We start from the raw sequence: 20,001 nt of genomic DNA on the forward strand, positions 1-20,001 counted from the left end.
AATTAATAAAATATGTCAGAGGATACCGCGAAGGACACGTGTACTTAATGGCTTGTTTTAGTCAGAGGACATTCACTAATTAACATGAAGTGTCTTTGGTTTAAGGTGCCATGTGCAGCACTTATGAATAACGATCAATCGATCATCATTAAATCCATTGTGATACCTTGGCATGATGAGCATAAACAAACAAAGACGACCAGGTTGTGTTCACCCAGAGTTGATGAAGACGTATCATGTAAAGCCCTAATGCTTCCTGTCACAAAGAGCATGCTGCTCATTGTTCCTGCTTCCTTCCCTCCTTCCCTAGAGGAGGCTGCTTGTCTTCTGGGTGATAACACTAAAGCCTCGAAACGAACATGGTAATTACTAATGCATCCTGGCAAGCATGAAGCACGTTATAGACAGTCGAGTTGAAACATCTCACACCACAAATGTGAAATAATGAAAGCAATACCTCATCAGGCCCATGTGGCAAAATATCAGAAAGCTCGACTGAAACAGGCAAAGTGGCCCTTCACCAACATGGAGCACAACACCAACATGGAGCACAACAGGCTGTTTGACACGTTCCTGCAGAGATGGCAATGAGATGAAGGAAATCCCTCCTTAGCTGTTGAATGTATTCAATGATAATTTACTACATCTTTATTGGATCAAAGAAATGTGAACTATATGACTTTGCAGGTGCCAATCTGCTTATTCTGAGCTTAAGAAACGCTGTTTTACAAGGTATTTTCATTTGGTCTTCAGCAATTGGAGTAGAAGACGCTCCACTCTTACCACCCTGTGAGTAACAGAGCGTCCAAAGAAATCTGTCCTGACCGAAGTGAGAACAAGTTGACCCAAACAAGCAGTCCTAGTGTGATAATGATGCACTATGCTAGTGATACCTGTGTATGGAGTAGAGGACACTATCTCCCTCCACCCCATCTTCAACACAACACTGAACACTGGTATAAGTCAGCTACGACTAAGGCGAATTAAGATAATTGTCCTTTTTTTGTAGTATCACGTTTTACCATCATGTGGCCCCTAATAGTATGAGCGGTTACAGGTGATGCATGGATGGATGTTTTACCATCATATCACATCGCATAGCAAACCGTCTCTGACATATTTGATAGGACCTTTTGTAAACTGCGTGGCACTGTAGAAATCAACAAGCCTATTACATGGCAATAACTTGCCGTGTTCTGCAGGTTGTCATCAGCATGACGAAGCCGTATCTTCTGGATGGTATATGTTCAACGTGTCTTCTTCTGAGACTGGCATTCACTACACATTAAATCCACTCAGCGCTGTCCTCAGGGACTGTGTGTGTGTGTGTGTGTGTGTTTTGTTCCCTCAACATACTTTAGCTGACAAAGAGGGATGCCTTGAAGATTGTTTTTGCCTGTCCAAAAACAAAGAGAGGGAAGGCAGAGAGCACAAAACCCATTTTCCCCATTTTCTCTGGGCAATTACACAGATAACGCTTGGAAAATTGGGTTATTTTTGCCTTAAAATGCAGGCAGAACTGGTGCTAAAACAGAGCAAAGAGATTGTAAGAAATGGCTAATTGTTGCCATTCCTTCTGTGTTTGATTTACAAAGCTTTGTGTGTGACTGCTGAACACTCAGAACAGCGTACAGAGCACACTCTGCTCATGTTAAATAGAACATATGTTCATGCATTAGTCAAGAGTCTTTCTTCCCTTACACGCGTTTTGGTCTGGTACTTATGGCACTACAGTGTCTGAGCTGTGTATTATATTTTGGCAGAGGGATGGTCACAGCACCACAGAGAAAAGTTTGAATGCTCAATCAGATGAGGGAATTGAGGATAAAGACATCGTCTCCCCGCTAAAGTCCTCTGAAGCAAGATTCAAACTATCCCCTGCAGGCAAGAGTTGTTCAGATAAAGAAATGGAACCCTGGAAATGAAGAACTTTCTACACTGTGGTTCACAGATTCATAACACAGACAGAGAGTTGATTGGGCAAAACGACCTTCTGTTTCATTCGTGAGACAAATCATTCAATAGCGTGTCTGTGCTATTGAATATGCAAATGTTCCCATTGTCGCTGCATGCCTCTGTGGCGGACAGCTGAGGGATGGCGCTTGGTCGGTGGTGTTTTATGAGGAGGAGGTAGAATTGTCTATTAATCACTCAAGCTGAGTGAGGGAATGCTAATGCACTGCTAGTCCCAATAATGGGAAAGCAGATTATGTTTACATCTTGTGAAGTATACTGACAGCTGGGGGGGGGGGGTGTTTATCTCTTCTGCCTTGGGGCGTTCTCGTGAAGCACTTGGGCTTGATGAGAAAGGACACAGTTCAACATGTGTGCAGACAGGGATGATGTGGGACAATGGAATTGGGTAAGACGCAGGGATAGTTCAGATGTCTTAAGGTGGGGTTGTATGAGGTACTTAAGGAGTACCAGCACAGGAGCAAAGCAATGCACTGCTGTGGGCGGGGGCAGCAAGGTAAAGCGGTGGAATTATTCTAAATATAGCGTACACTTAAAGTATTATTGCTTTTTTTGGGTGTCAAAACTACATTTTGCTACATTTTGCTGCCCCCAGTATATTCCTCCACCAAAGCATATGTGACAAAAATATGATCTGTATTTCACCATGCCATTCTGTGAGGCCAGGCTGCTAATTCTCGCTGCTAGAGCCACTGTATTTCATTTTGCACTCTTCATTCCCTGTGTCTCCAGCTTATGAAAGCTTGTCTGTGTTCAGTACCCTTGTCTGTAACCCAGCGTAAGGACACTGGCATAGCGCCACTCTTTTATAAACCCCCTGCCCCCTTCTTGCGATTATCCTTTTTAATTTCACTATGCATACCCCAAAAGACAAAACGGAAATGTCAAGAAATCACGTCTTCCCAAGCTTGCGGCACCTTTTGATCTTTTGACTCCTCACATCCTTCAGTGGCCCCGGGGGCTCGCCCTGCCTTCTTACGTGTCTTACATAACAACCCGCCGTAGCCTCAAGAGGCTACTCTGGAACATGACAGAAACCAAATCTAAGTGAATCATCCAGAGCTAATCTTAACATTACTACGGACAGACACGTGCACATTGTCCAAGATTAACATCTTCTCTTCCAAATATCTCTTTCACTTTATTATTGACTTTCTACTTGCACCCTATTGCTGTCACTCTTTCTCTCCACAGGCAGCCACTCTCAAGTATCCAAATAACACATCAGAAAACCAGACTGCTGAGCTTCCAGTCCCAGCCTCCGAGCAGACCACACACCGGGGGGGGTGTCATCTTTCAAGGTGAAGAGGATAGGCTAGCCCAGACGTCGCCAGGCTTTTGCTAGGTTTTATTTCACTCCCTGTCCACTGTTGTTTGGCAAGCACATTTACTTTTGGCAGCATAATTCAGTTCTCTCTGTTTATCGTCGGCCCTTGCACGGAAATGTCCAATGTTTTAGGAACAACTAAATCCCCCAAAAACACAAAATAAACAGTGCATGTGTTCTAGTCAGCACAGGCAAAGCCATTGCTGTGTGGTACCACTACAAAAAGCAGGAATTCCTCAGATAATACAAAAACAATGGATGTAAAGTGGGCCTCTTCTAAAAGTGATCCTGAAAGTGGGCCTGCGTTAGATGGATTCGAGACGGCATTAGTCCGTGGCCTCATTCCAACAGCACTTATGGGACAGACCAAGGACGAGACTGGAATAGTTATTTTCTGTCAGTGGTAATGTTTTCTGGGAAGAATGAATCACAGAGCAGGACAGCCTGATGTTACCTTTGAGGTCCAGGTTGCGGGCTCCATTGGAGTGCTGCGTAACGGTGCGCGAGTCGATCTTCAGCGTATGCACGTTGTTGGCGTCCCGGGACACCACCACGTTGTGCCATTGGTTGTCATTGAGCGGCTTGTCTGAGTTGCCCTTCATCAGCGACGGCCCGTTGCCAAGATCAAAGACGTAGTGGACGTATCTGTGAGGACATAAATCAGAGTTTGTGTCATTAGGGTTGGGCGATCATTTCAACTGTCAATCAATATAAGTTACATGAATAACCATCTATAAAAGAGCGGAAAATATTCTGCTTCAATCCATATTTGTTGGCGTTTGGCCTTTAAAAGAATCCGGCTTACACCTGTATTAACAGGGGCTGTATAGCAGCAATCAACAGCACCATGAATTGCATTTGTACAACCACAATAAATCACACTTTTTAGGGAGATAACATAATAACATGATGTCAGACATTCAAAGTTACAATATTTTATCATCCCTTAAATCGTCGGTACATTGAATCTACTACTACTACATCATCGTCTTTATTACAAATCAAATGCAATAAATCTTTTGAAGGATGAAAATTTTAATAATTTTTGGAAGCGGGGAAAATCAACAGCACCAGTTAGAATTCAAACTGTATGTCTCATGTTGTCTTTCAACAGCACGCAACCTCCAATTGATCAACTGGAATTATTTTCCCGATTTAAGAACAAATGATTGAAATAAATAATAGCACCAGTGTTTGTGGCTGTACATGAGGCCTGGGGTTTACTATTTGTTTACTCACTGGTTTGACGTGTAAATACAGAAACCTGTTTTTGTCTCAAAGCTCCTGTTTACCCAGAGGCAGATGCGGTGGCACAGTTCCCCCCCTTCACACAAATATGGCTGTCTTTTGTCTTTTGTGTTCAGGCTATTGTAGTGGTTTCAGTCAAGGTATGAGTTCTTTTTTCTACCCCCATTCCAGTTATTTTATGTCGCCTCTTGTCTCTGTGTGGCAGAGGCAGCTCAGGCCTTTGTGTTGTAACAGTGCTGACTATAGAGCACAAGCGGAAGAGAGATACAAACGCAACAGCCTCTTTTAGATACTCGAATTATGAACAGCTTTTAGGGTGATACAATTTATTTGTATCAACCTTGGTTTGTGCTACCGTCTTCATTGCTTGTGAGGGAATGGCATTTTGCTCACAATCCTGCATTAGCAGTTATCAGTAGATTGACAACGGTTAGTTTAAAATGCAACGGTTAATGGGATGAGTAGTCCCTTCACTCTTAAAAAATGATGTACACAGTCTTGTACCTTTGGGGTTTTTCTTTATTTTATTTGTACAAAATGTTTATGGTCACGATTCATCTCGTAGTTGGTTGGCTTGGTTCCACGCTCTTCATAGAAGGATTTTCTAAAATGTCAATGGAGTGAATTAATGGGAATACCCATTAATTCACGTTCATAAAGTGGGCGGTCACTGTTAAGCTCTATCAAGGGAAGTTGAGCTCTATTTGTTGTGTAGGTAAAGGAGTTTTGGGACAAAAAATAAATAAAACATGCAATTATGCTCTTGCAGTGAAATCACATTGGACTCACCCTTTCACCAGTTCCACAACGATGAAGTCACTCCCGTCTCCAGAGTTGAAGAGCATCAGGCCGTCAGGCGTGGTGGTTTTAAACTGAAAGAAGAGGTGCATGGAGGCGTAAGCTTGCAAAGTGGCCAACGCCAAGTAGCTGCCTTTCGTTCGAAACGTCACCGGATCGGCAATGATGTGGCGCATGCCAAAGCGGGCGTTGAGCTCGCAGTAGGAGATGTCGCCATTCTTGCACTGGTCTAGATAGGGAAGCCCGTTGAAGGTCAGGCCCTGGAGATGGCCAATGAAGTTCGAGGGCACCACAGATATGAAGCGCCGCTCGGTCATGATGCCTGTTTCGATGTTGTGGAACTCGAGCAGTGTGTGGGCACCAGTCATCTGGCCTGATATGGAGGGGAAGAAACAAACAGCATCAACAAATATAGGAACACATTCATTGCAATGTTCTCTTTAGCTGCTACAGCCGATGGTTTAACTCTATAGGTTCACAAAAGTTTAGCCAATTTGACTGACCTGCTGTGAAGCAATTTATATATGCATAACGTTGCAGAAAATCTTTCTGCATGCCACTGTTTACATTGTGTTCACTGGGACAAGGTGAGTAATGGCTTTGGCGAGTTGCTCATTAAAAAGCCTTCCGCACTGAAGCCTGGCCAGCAAGGCAAGGACTCCCTGGGTGCTTTCCTCTTTCTTCCTCCCCATGAACCAGTTTGTGAACCAGCCAGGACTTCGAAGGGTCATTCCTTGTTTCTGGCCTCAGCTCCCTCACTCCCTTCCCTTCATCTAGCTCGCACCTTTTCCTCACCTCATCCTTTGCCCCGCCATGCTTTCGCCCGGGGCCACAATACTGCGAGTCCCTGTGACTCCACCTCGTGTCTTGACCTTTCATCCTTCTCTTGCTGTTTTCTTAGAAGTTGGCAGCACCTGTACCTCAGTGCTTTGCACACTCATCGGTGTATGCTTAAAAAACATCTTGCTCTTTCACTTCTCTTTGGTACCAAGTACAAATACTTAATCCTCTCATCTGCATAGGTTTGCCGGGGATGCAACTATCCATTTCCAGCCTTTTAAATGAGACATAGTAATCTCAGAAATATTTTTATATTTTTTTTTTTTTGGGCTGTGTTACCACTTTCCCTAAATATGAGTTTAATAATAAATTAAACCATATGCCACCTCCAGGTCGGACTCATCATTATAATTAGATATCTGCCACTTATAAATGAGTTGTTGACTTTCTGTGGGTGGATGGGCCACTGTGGAGTAATGCACGTGGATCTGTGATTTAATTCCCACACTCACTGTGGTCTCATTCACTGCATCTCACCCAAAATGAATCCCTCTGTGTGGCGAACACCACTAACCTTCCACTGTGACGTTATCCACAGACAGCTGCAGGCTCTTGCCTCTTCGCACCACCTTCACCATGTGCCACTCATTGTCGTTCAGCTTCTGCCCTGCGAACAGCGTCTCAGGTCCTTTGCCTGTAGCGGAGGGGGGGAGGGGAAACCAAATCACAAACAGCACAGCGGGAATGCTGCGTGTGCCTACTCATGCACCCACGCACACACACACACAAAGTTCACACACAGTAGGTGACAGTGCTGGTGGAGAAAACCTGCGTGTTTGCGAAACACATTCACACTATGTTCCCTGTACACTGGAGAGTGAAAGGAATCAAATATACGGCCCGACAGACAGTCCAATTGAACGTCTTCTCAAAAGCTCACAGAGTTGCCACAGAATGTCATCACAGGCAGTGGGACAAATAAGTCATCACCAGTTGAGGAAGGAGGAAGATTCGAACAGACAGCTAACGGTGGCTATGGTGCTGCACTACAAACATCACATGACGTCGTGTTTCACGTCTCAGTTCAGCACGTAGACGACTCTCCTGATGGGGGACGCAGGACATTACTTAACCCTCTTGCAGTTCTTTTGCCTCCACCACTGAAGGGGACCGTTTGATGCAAAGGCATTTGGGCTGGCAGCAGTGCTTGTTCGAGCCATATTTACATAATCGTCTTTTCAAAGTGGGAAACAGGCTATTTCTATCCTGCCAATGACGGAGCCTTATTACATCAACGTTAGAAGAAATTGTCAGCGTTAGAGATTTTCATTAAAACAGTTGCCATGAATCCCTCATTCAATGCACCACGCCGAGTTGACGTGATTCACGGCTAATATCAAGGTGGCGGCTGGTGCTGGTTAATAGCGGAGTCAAAGTACGTTTAAGGGTTCAATAATAGACGTATATAAGTGGTGTCGGATGTGACACCAAGAAAGGAAAATTGTCCCTCATATGGATGCAGGAGCTGAAATGAAGGCCTGCCAGTTGAGGGCGTGCACGGTGTCATGGCACCAAGGTAAAGGTAATCAGTGATGAGGGGGAAGGACGATTCTGCAAGCAACAACATACTGAGAGGAGACCTTCACCTCATTGGCAGAAGGGCAGACTGAAATAACAGAAAGCTTCCATAAAGCTCCCATCTGTACTTTTAGGCAACTCTGGAGTGGAGCAAGGGCCATTGTGGCTGGTGAATAAAGAAATGTGACATAAAATACATTGTTTTTCTTACACCATTGGCACTGATGATTTGTTTATACAGATCTAATATTAGCAATCAGACTCTACTTCCGGGACAGTGGCTCTGTTCTGACTGGTTGGCTGAAACCTGTGTGTATCATACAAGGTGCTTGACTGGACGATGTAGTGCAGCCTGGCGAGACATGATTGCCTCCTTCCCAGTTGTGTGGGACATTATGTAGTCTAGATGAAAAAAAAAGTCCCATCAATTGATGGCAAGAACACACACATGGCCCGCTCGAGAATTGTTGTCCCATTTACTCCTGTTACTTTTTTTATGATATTGTTTTTTTTCATGCTCTTTTTGTCTTCAGCCACATGAAATTGGAGAGACACCGTGTTCGAAGTAAATACAGAGGGGAAAAAGGCTGCTATATCGCTGCAAAGAGTGCAATGGGTGGATTGAAGTTTGCCGGCAGAGAAGTTAAAGCTCATACAAAGATGGATAGGATGAAAGAGGGGGGACATATGAAAACGGATGAAGAGGGAACAAAATAACTGAGAAACAAAGTGCATCAGGGCAGCAGCAGCAGCGCCGGCTGGCTGATGTCAGATGGTTTAAAGTTACAAGAGTCTAGTGCAGCACAAATGGATGGGAATGGCGAGCCTCTAGAATATGGTTGTTATAATTCTTATTTGGCTCGGCTGCAACAGGCCGCAGGAGAGTAATGCTGCGTTCACACCGGTCGCGTTGATTTTTTGACGCACTGCAAAAAAGCGTCCAACGCACTGCACAATCGCGTCCAACGCGCCGCCGGTCGTGTTCACACCAAACGCCGCAAAATCTCGTAGCGCCGGAGAGGGGGCGTGGTTTATCGTCCTGGAAGCCGCTCACCTGGCCGCCATTTATTTCCGCTGTCAACCGTGAAAGGAATAAGGACAATTGCTGCTTTGTACGTGTTGTGGAAGTCCCTCAAACATCGGAATGCCAAACGCCGTCATGTCTGGTTCATAATATTGTTCAGAGGAGCTCCGTGGATTGTATCGAGCTGTATTCACTGTCTAGCAATCCACCGGTCGCTGTTTACTACAGCTGTAGGAACACAAATTAAACTGATTTGGCTGTGATTCAACGGCAATAAACCGACAAAAAGGGACTCCGAAATAACTACATAATGATGCCGATTTGTACTTGTCTTCTCCGACAAAAAGGGACTCCGAAATAACTACGTAATGATACCGATTTGTAGGTTACTGGTCTTCTCAATGGAGCTCTGATGGATCGGTGCTAGGCTATGCTAACATCGTAGCAGCTCCACCAGCACTCAATAACGTCATATAGACGTAAATACGGCAGCGTCTATTCATTGTTTGTACCGTATGGTTTACACACACACATGTATACACATAGTTTGGTCCGGTCTCTGTTGATATGAGGTATCGTAGCGCTCTGGGTGAACACAGACGGCTACAGGATTTATTTCCTGATTCAACAACGGCAGGAAGTCAGTGATGACAGGGGGAGCAACTCAACGCTGATTGGCTATCGCGCCACAGCGTCACGCGATTATGTCGCTGAAGTTGAAAAATTTCAACTCGCGCGTTGGCGATTTTGCGCCGTCCAACGCGTCCACCGCGTCCACCGCACTGCAATAACGCGTCCAACGTGCCGCGCCATCGCAAAATCGCGGCTCGCCAGTCTCATCGCGTCTGTGCATAGACTTTGTATGTAATCTCGACGCGCGTCAAAAAATCAACGCGACCGGTGTGAACGTAGCTTTAGAGCCACTGCTGCACACATTGCGGGAGCCATTTGGTCATAACACCACTAACAACAGGGGGCAAAGTGTATATCGGCTGTTCTGGACTGGGCTAGCCGAATAACAAAAGTCTAAGGGGTAGAAGGTGGTACAAGTTAAGTCAGGGACCTGTTGGGCTGTAGGGGGAAAGTGCAACACACGGTAACACTTGTGGGAAGCAAGTCCTTAGGTTGGTTGAGAGGGTTAACGGTTGTTGAACAGCTTACTGAGATCCAAAGTATGACAAGTATTACACCTTTAACTTACAGAATGTGGCTTAACAGCGAGACCGTAATTCCACTGGTGTTACACCAGATCAATGATGAACCTCAAAACCCCATATTGATGACGCACCTGGCGCTGGCTTGATGTGGTGTATTACTGCCCAGGCAACACTGAAAACAAGAAGGCTGAGAGCTGGCAGCCCAGGAGCTGCTGAGCCTTGAATTCAGCCACTGGCAGAGAGAAGTACTCGATGCTAGAACAACAAAGGGGGACGCAGGGCTCATTAATAAACGTGATGTCCATTATTAAAATGCAATTTACTCTCATCCTGCCACTTGTGCTGTCTCACTTTGTCTTAGAGATCAGCAGGGGAAAAGGTTGCGATCACACGAACAGGAGCTGCCTCTCTCTCTTCATTTATTTTGTTGCCATGCCCTCTCAGGCAATCACTTTGCCTTGGACTTTCTAAATGTGGCACATGGGAGCTGGAGAGGTGTGGGTTATTTTCATTGACTGTGTCGGCACACCATAAATGAGAGGTGTGATGTTTGTGGGCTGTTGCATTATTACCAGCAGTCAGCCATCACCCATCGCTGTGTTCTGGCTGTAAACAAACTTGATTAATGCAATCGGGTCAATGGAACACGAGCCGTCAGCCAATCGGCTGCAGGCTGTTGCCATCGGTCTGTGTTCAGGCTGTGCGGTTGATGTTGCAGCAGTGAGTACTCAAATGCAGTTACATGATCACTACGTCGAAGCCGTGATCAAAACAACTTCAGAGAGTAAAGCGGCTCATCCGTCAACGATGACAGCATTCCGATCACGACAATCAGGAAGTGAGAGACGAGGAATGTCTCTCTGACTGCGCAGAGGTGGCAGAGAAATCAAGATGTCTCTCAGACCACTGATGAAGAAGTGTGCCCTCTCAGAAGCCCGGGTGCTTGAGATAGAAATAGCATCTGACAAAAAAACAATACTATGAGGCAAGTTTCATTTTGTTTGTGCCTCGTCCTGCATGAAATCAGGTCATGCCTGACTGACGATGGCCTCACAGCAAACCCAGCGAGCTTTCCCGACATGGCTGTTAAGCTAACGAGCACGCCGCAGTCTGATGCTGGCCAGAGGGCTTGAAGCCGGCCAAAGAGCAGCGATCACAGCTAAGACCAACGTGGTGGCCAAAACAGCAGGGCCGCAGCATTAAAAGAGCCAAGGGCAGTTCCTGGTCAGTCAGCTGCTGGTTCAGCAGTAGCCGACAACAGAACCGGCCATGAGGCGTGCAGTCATACATGGGGTGAGCGGCATTGTCAGGATGACTCTAGCATATGTAGATGGACTGTTTGGATTTTAGGGGTCACGGGCAACAGCCGGTCGTGTCAGCAAGTCAACGCTCGCTCGGAGGGATTGAATGTGATGACTCAGCTAACAAGACAGTATGAACCCCAATCAACTCAGTCGCACTGGTGCCCAGGCTGAGCTGCAGCGTTGTAGTACTCGAGGTCGATCTTAGACTCCACTTTTTGAAGTCCACTTTTTGAAGGTCTACGTCTCGTCTCAGAATCAACCACATTTGACCCGGTTTTGTCTTCGTCTCAGACAATGAGGGCTTTTGTTTTAAGACCGGTCAAGACCACATCTGGTGTGTCATTCGGTGATGAACTTACACTGATCTGGTCTTGGTCCTGATTTGCTCTTGCCCTGATCTGGTCTTGACTTGGTCTCAACCCTTCAGATGCTTGGTCTTGCGTCGACGTCAATACATTCTGGTCTTGGTCATGACTTTGTCTCGGTTTAGGTAGTCTTGACTACAGCACTGTTGCAATGCCATGCTTTGCTACGTTGACGTTCATTAATACATAACTGTAGCGTTAGAAAGTCTCTGAACAGCCTTCACCAAACTAAAGAAATGTAACATTGAACAGAATCCTGTATCACAGAACAATGATGTGCCCCAAATATGCCAGACTCAACTGAGCAGGGGAACCAAAGCAACTATGTTGGTCGAGTTCCATAACAGTCGATCTCCCTCAACTACAGCATTGCATCCTCTGACGAGGCTCGACAGAGCCTGCCATCCTCAAGTATGGGACACAGGAACGAATGCCAGATCAAGCTCTGTGGTTCCCTGGAAGAGAACATTAGTATGTGTAACTAGCACTCGTGACCTTTGAGGTCACGAGCTTCCGCGAAGCCATGCACACTCATGCATACACACTTGCAAGCGTACAATAGAGGACAGAAAATATAACGGTGGACTGCAGTCTAATTAAAATGGTTCCACGCCACAGTGTTTTTATTCTCGGCTCAGCAGCCCCACTCTGAGGAAAGAGGGAGTGTTAGAAGAGAGGGCACGAGGGGAGACTGAGGAGAGATAGCGGGGAAACGTGGGGCTGAGGGTGTATACCGGCTGATTGAAATGGATGTTTCATGCAGAACTGCAGATCAGGATAAAAATCCAATCAGAGAGACCAAATGATGACCAAGGGGAATTGTAATGCCTGGCTTCTTTGTGAATTCACATGGAAAAAAAAGATGTCTCCATCAAATCCCCGCTAAGCAAGACGGACAGATGTTTTAATCAAGGTGGGGATATGTGCATATGCAGTATCAGTGTAAAAGTTATTTATGTTAACGATTAGCATTTTACTACCAGGTGATGGACCTCAGGCAGCCCCCTGTTGTGCCGCCATCTGGGAAAGTGCATTGTATGTAAACACACTGAACTGTACACCCTCTTACAGATGTACGCACATACTGGTGCAGGTGTGAAACATATTGAAACTATGTAAAGAGGTTATTTGTTCTCCAATGGTCGCTAATGCGTGAAAAATCTTTGTAAATACACGATTAGCATTATATGGAAATAAGCAAGAAAAACAAAAACACAGTTTGGGCTTTATATACAAGCTAATCTTTATCAAATGTTCAACAAGATTTATTTAGATGCTATTTTCTACTTCTGTGACTATTTCAGACAAGAAATTGCAATCACAATTCCCAAAAAAATTGATTAGTAAAATCCTGAGTAACGTCAAAAACGAAGCATGCATACAGTTGCGGTTATTGCACTACAGAATCCCCAAAATAAAGTAAAGAGGTATTCGATTATGGCAACCATATGGCATCATCGCCTGGAAGCAAAGAACCCAGCAGATGCAAAATGCTCTTCTAGTGATCACTACTGTACAGACGCCCTGAGAGGCAAGTGTGGACGAAGAAATGTGAAGAAAGTGAAGAAAGGTGAAAGAATCTGTTCTTTGAGTTTGTTGTAATGCACTACCAACCCAGAGGACTAAAAGCATTCCACACACTCAAGGCACATATATTGTGCGTTACTGTCATGTCTTTGTTTTAGCTGGAAATGTATTTTAATCTGGGCCAACCTGCCGTTACAGGAGAACATGAATGCTTATATTAGAATGTGGGGCAGCGCTGGCTCGAGTGGCTGAGTATTTCAACAATCAAATCATACAAAAATAATCCTGACAAAAGAAAAGACTTTCCCCTGTTTTTCCCCCCAACCATTTTCAAAGATGAAAGAAAGCAACTTAAAACAATGACCCTGGCTCTTTCTTTTTCTTTTTCTCCTGCTCTTAAATCACAGGAGAGAAATCAATCTGGATCAGCCTCTCAGGGCTTCCGTACTGACCCATTCATCTGCGTTTTTCTGTGATTCATTTTAAAGTTATTGAAGTTAATGTCTATATCCTGCCTATTAATCAAGGGAAATGTGCATAACAATAAAAAACAAACACTAGCTGGTGTTAACAGATGGATTTTATGTAACAAAAGTACTGCAGCTCAAGTATACGAGTGGTGAGGTTGGAGGCGTTTCTTAGGTGTACTGTAGGTACTGTAGGCTATGAACTGACACTACATGGCTTTCTTGTGAGAGGGAGAGAATGTGTGAGAGCTTGCTCTTCCGTTCAATCTTGCAGAGGAGCGCAGTACATGCTGTGCAAACAGAAACATCTCCCACACACAAACATGCTGCAGTGCAAACAGACCAGTGCTCCTAATTGGACCATTGGGGGTCTGTTTGTAGGTGTGTGTGTGTGTGTGTGTGTGTGTGTGTAGGTGTGTGTGTGTGTGTGTGAAAGTGAGGAGGCCAAAAGATGAAGAGAAAAATGCAGTGTCAGCACGGCTGCTATCCCGGCCAAGAGACTGGCACAGGAACACCACGGGATAGCTTGATAACACGCGTGCGTGTGTGTGTGTGTGTGTGTGTGTGTGGGTGGGCAGGTGGTATCTTTGCGAATGTGTGTTTTTTATACCTGAATTGTATATCACAATTGTTAGGAGAGCATATTGAGCTTTGAGGACATGTTCTTTATATTTACATGCTCCTCATGGTCGTTTGGAGTGTGTGGATGTACGCAGTGTGCAAGTGTGTGCTGCAGTTTATGTGCCAACCCCCATGCCCCCTCCCTCTGCTGCCATCTGTGCTCCTGGCATGGCTCCTTAGTGCCGGTAATGAAGAGGAACGCCCCCCCCCATTCCCCCCCCCCCCCCCCCCCCACACACACAGCTCATCTGTCCCAGGTATCGCTGCTTTTAAAGCACCTTCCTGAATGGGCTCGACTTGCTATTGATTTTTCTTTTAACAGAACCTCACAATGTGTTGTCTCTTAAGTTCAAACGGCTGAATGCTCTCCTCCCACACAAATGAACAAATCCTATAAATACTGCACCTCTCGTTGCTGCGCTGAAAGGAACACCTGACATGATGTGAAACACACACTGATAACCTGCCCCAACCCAAGATCTTCACATATTCACATGCTGCGCATCGCTATCGACTAGGATGTGTTCTTTCAAAGCGCTACATTAATGTGTGTAATTTATGGTGGGGATGTGTCCCTATCACTTTTCTTCGTGCCTTAAATTGTCACCATTAATCTGATAAGAATTGCATATTTGGAAGCAAAGCAGAATGGCCGAGAGCCTTGTTGCACTGTATTCTATTCTATTTACAATTCTCACCTGCCGCCTGAATTTTGTGTTTTCATTTACAGACATTTCCACCATAAATTGGTAACTAAAAAAATCACCAGAATGCAGGAAATTAAGTGTTTGACGCTAAAATACACTGGAGGAAAAACCCCAATTAAAATGTGTACCCCCCCATGTTGATATGATACATATGCCCTTGGCTACAGTCCTGAACCCAACCCTTAACCAAGCATTAACCATAACTTCTAAAGTAAGTAAGTAACGTGTATGTATACATGCTTTTCATAGACATTAGTCACACAGTGCTTAACAATTACAACTATATACCTGACCTCATACATTACACTGGCATTGTAACCGTATGTGACTAAAACTAACCTTAATTAGACAAAAGACACATTGCATCACACTCGCAATCCCACTCACAGAACCCACACAAACACTATCAAACAGAGCTTTAATCCTACAACTTCCCACCCTCAATACACCTCTGTCCTGTGATGTAACCAGAAATACATAGGTGAGTAAACTATGACACCCAGTCGGCGATCGCCATGCGGAACACATCCACAAATAGTGTAAAACTGCATGTATGGAAAGCTTTATATTCTAATAGGCCATCAAAAAGTAGCAGTCCAGTTACTCTTTTTGAGATTACTTGTAGTTAGTTGTCACTGATCCCGAAACAAAAGCTGCTGTTTCAGAAATCCATTCATGAAAACACCCTCTCAATAATGCATTCATCAAGACTTCCGCCAGCCTGCATAGAGGAACCACTCTGCAGCTAGAAAGGTGAACAGCTTATCCACTCGTCATGAGTGCATCTAGTCTCCCCTGAAAACAAACACACCCTCACGCTCCATCACACCCTCGTTTATGCTCTGGACCGTGTGGAGGGCTGTAGTTCAGGAGAATCTTTGGACGGCACGCCTCGCCTCGCCCCAGGTCCGATGCCCTTTCCCTCATCCCTGCCTCCAATGAGCTGTCCCTTGTGCCAGCTCGGCCTGGAGCAGATGGGCCGGTTCAGCATGGCGTCACACCAGCCGACACAGTGGCATGTCAAACAGGCGGTCGCAGGCCTGGGCGTGCCAGGCACAGCCACGCTGTAATGTCATATGGGAATAGAGTGTGCTGGGATCACATTGGACAGGCAGACAGTGCGGGATGCGCGGCCTGATTTGACCACAAACCAGAATAAATAGATACAAACGGCAAAGCATACATGTGAAAGTCTGTAAGTGCACACACACTCACACGTACCGCCAATGACTATTTACCAGACTGTAGTCAAGGCCTCAGACTTGCATGCTGCAGGCACCATTGCACACACTCGGATGTACACACGCACACACACACTCTCTCTTCTCCATCAAAGTGACAACAGTCCTAGCTGCAAACCCGCACCATGCACTTGCACACTTCCTATCAGACACACTCACAATCCACTCTCCATCAGACAGCAAAAAGCAATCATACACTACACTCCCCCATATTCACCCCCCCACACACACACACACAGCCCCGCCCTCCCGTCTGTGCTCTGCAGACGGTGATGACGGCCTGCGTTTGGGAGGTTAATCGCTCTTTGCTCCTCGCAACCTTCACACTTGATTACTCCAGCCGACTGGTGTCTGGATGGCGGGGCCTCAGCTCATGCACAGCGGACCCTCTCTGCCACCACTCTCATATGCTAACCACGTTCATTAGAGATGGTAATGCCAGATTGAGGACGCCGCATGACAAACGGTCCGGGTACTATCCTTTATAAAGAGCAAACAGGTCTTCTTCTTACACGGAAAGGCTCAGTGTCCTTGTGTTATCACCAGCCACCACACAAGCGCTGGTATCATTGTCACCTTGTGAGTCCGTGTCTCTCATCATGGAAACATGCGTGTCCTGGAGACTCCTACAGCAGCAGAGGAAGACTACGTGTTTTCAGGTGTTTGTATTTCTGTCTGTGGAGCGTCGTGTAAGATGCAGTCATGAAATTGAACAAGTGTGTAGTTGACGTCAAAATGAGGGTTGAGCTTATGCCCCTGATGTGATCCAATTGTTTTTTAAAATATATTGCACAATACTTATGAACAGTGTTTCCAGCTGGTAGAATGCCTGCCTCTATCAAACAAACCAAAAGAGCAGGATATGGGAATTGTTGATGAAGGGGTGTGGCCTCTTGAGCTGGTTTCTGTTGAAAAACAAGTTTCTTTACATTCTATTTAGATGCAGACGAGATGGCAACTCAGCACTTATAGCTGTGGGATGCTGATGGTGAGTTAAATTCCATTTGTCATGCAGTATAATCTCCTGCCAGCTTTATGACACACACATATAATAACCTCCAACAAATGTCACAACTAATCATAACTTCTTGTGCAGAGGGTTATATAATTTGTCGAAGAAGCCAGATAACACAAAAGCATGATATTCCATAACATTATATCCTATGGTCTGCATGCTCAGCTAAATGCATGATGGCTCTGGATAGTGAACTGGAACAACATCAAACTTTAGTAATGTTAAACAATAACATTATGTATACTGGTGAAACAGCTCCATGGCATCTCTTCATACGGAGTACAAGCATCAGGTGCACATTGTGAAATCTACCAGTACACCCATGCATTAATCAGTCTCGGTAAACTCCACCTCTGGATAATGTGTCTTTTATAACAAATACATGTCTGGGTTTAAAGAGGGAGGAGCCTTCTTGACATACTTTACTTGGTCAATACAAATATATAAACACAAATAATACAGGAGGAAAACGACATGGGCCAGTGAGTAAATAAGGGCTTATTTAGAAAAATAAAATGATGATTTATGGAACAGCCTTTTGCCAAACGCAATTTACATTTGGCAGTTTCTAGCATAAGGCAGTCTAATGCACTGTACAACCAAGTTATTGCCCACTAATCTTATAAATCACACGTTGTTTTGATTAAAATAATCCCTCAAGGATTTGCTTTACTCCAAAAAACTACTCCCCAAAGTCCAGACACCTGTTTCTCATATATGCGGTCTAACAGTTCATTTACAGCGCTAGGACTACACTAATGCCTCACTGCCTTCGTCAGAAACTCATTTCAGGAGTCTTGATCAGTCACTTTCTTCTTGTTAACTGCTTTCACTGACTTTCAGATTCTGAAGTGTTTCAAATTGAGCCATTGGAGAGCGTGTTTTGGCCTATTCTACATGCATTATACAGTATGTGTATGTTTGGATGGACTTCTTTATTCTCTTGTTTGCTTATTTTTCCTCAGTCACTCATTGCAGTGCGCTTTATGAGGGTTTCTTCAATGGAGTGACCCTTATGGACTTGTTATTTTTGATGTAGAAGCAAAGGCATGCAGCAATGGTTACATAAGGCTGCAGACGTTCATATGGTTTCCATGGCAAGTGACAGGATTTACTTTGCTCTTCAGAGTTATGAGGATAAGACCTCTTTTGACGATGTTATTTGGCTCCTATTTTAAGAGATCATATGTTCTATCTCAAAAGCAGCGCAGGCCTATCGCTGCAGATCTAATGAAAATGTTTGTGTGTGTGTGTGTGGGGGAGGGGGGGGGACTGCACATGCGCGTCATCTAAATGACAGTCATCTGCTGACAGCATGCGATGTCGTGATGAAAGGGAAAGATATGACCAGATAACGCTGATATAAAGGAGACATCTCCATCAAGACCCTCCTTCACCTGCAGCTCTTTTCCTTCTTTTATTCCTCATTTATTCCTGTTACCCCATTCTAACCTACACCTCTCTACCCCTCATCTATCAAGCTCCGCCCCCTGTAAAGTGTCTGTCCTCGCTCCACTGTATCTGTTGTACCCGCTACATTTGATGGAGGAGAGTAGGGGATGCTTTTGTGTGGGTGCATGTGGAGAGGGATTTGAGAGTGGTAAGCCTGTGTGTGTGTGTGTGTGTGTTGGGGGGGGGGGGTCTGCCAGTCAGTTGAGGACACTGTCTCATGCTGACACAACAGAACAAAAAGCCCCCCTGTGTGCGGCCACATCCAAAATATCTCCTACATGGTGCAAAAGGGGAAACATAGACGAGGGGGCCAGGTATGTGTTGGAGTCCGGAATGGTATGTGTGTGTGTGTGTGTGTGTGTGTGTGTGTGTGTGTGTGTGTGTGTGTGTGTGTGTGTGTGTGTGTGTGTGTGTGTGTGTGTGTGTGTGTGTGTGTGTGTGTGTGTGTGCGTGTGTGTGTGTTCTGATGGAGAGGGGGGCGTCGATGAGAGGAGCAAGGGGAGCGGTGAACAGATTATGACCCCCGGCCATGATTATCTCTACGCCTGCCGCTCTGACCCCCCCGTGCCAATTACAGAGATAAGACAGCCTGTACCTGTGTGTGTGTGTGTGTGTGTGTGTGTGCACACACAAGTGTGTACTTGGCTTCCTCTGAAGCAAAATGTGTGTGGAGAGCTTGCTCGCACATAGACATTTGTATTCACCGCTTGCAAACAGGGGCCACACACACTTTCTCTTCCCCACTGTTCTCTCCCCCCTGTGCAAGGATGAGGCGGGGGGGGGGCGCTGGTGCTTTAGAATCCGTGACAAGACATCCTCCGCCGATAGCTTCTAGAATTTTGCACGGCTACCGCATGAAGACATATTTGAGTCGGCAAGATGTTGAGAGGACGGCAGATTGATTTGGAGAAGCGGGGAATGAATCACACATTTTCCCCGTCCCCTCCAGAATTGTAGTGCTCCCTTCAGAGCTTCGAGCACAGGCAACTCCCCTGCTCCCCTTTCGTACTGCCATCTGCATCCTCCCTCATTGCTGTCCCTTTTCCCGCTCGCCTTCCATCGTCTGCTTCTCATCTGTCTACATCGTCCTCTTGTTTCTTTTCTTTTTTTCCCCTCACCCTCCTCAGATCCTTCTCCCTCAGTTTTTAGAAAAAGAAAAAAGGTCCCCGGGGGATTCTGATTTATGATTTGAACTGCATTTTCCAGCATGCTATGGCAGGAGGGTATGGTCCCATGGGATAGATATCAATCCTGGAAGGCAGTATGGGTTTCGACAGCTCCAGGCTGCTGCCGGTTCTCTCATTAGAGTCTCTGTAATGAGTGCACATCTAACCTGTCGCCTGTGCCACGCAGCGCTGAGAGGCGGCAGACTGATCATGGACTGAAGCTATGCTGGCGAGGTAGACACATTCACAT

The 20,001-nt window shown here is 45.5% G+C and overlaps 1 protein-coding gene across 1 annotated transcript in view; it reads right to left on the reverse strand.

Moving 5' to 3' along the window:
* nrxn2b (neurexin 2b) overlaps positions 1-20,001 on the reverse strand; it is a 569,330-nt gene that overhangs the window by 291,086 nt on the left and 258,243 nt on the right. Inside the window, exons 11-13 of the mRNA XM_079295191.1 lie at positions 6,702-6,821; positions 5,339-5,720; positions 3,756-3,946 (exon numbers count right to left, since the gene is read on the reverse strand). Of these exons, the coding sequence (XP_079151317.1) occupies positions 3,756-3,946; positions 5,339-5,720; positions 6,702-6,821 (693 nt within the window). The remainder of the gene's footprint in view (positions 1-3,755; positions 3,947-5,338; positions 5,721-6,701; positions 6,822-20,001) is intronic.

This window comes from Melanostigma gelatinosum, assembly GCF_949748355.1.
Source record: "Melanostigma gelatinosum genome assembly, chromosome: 23".
Classification (NCBI taxonomy): Eukaryota; Metazoa; Chordata; class Actinopteri; order Perciformes; family Zoarcidae; genus Melanostigma; species Melanostigma gelatinosum.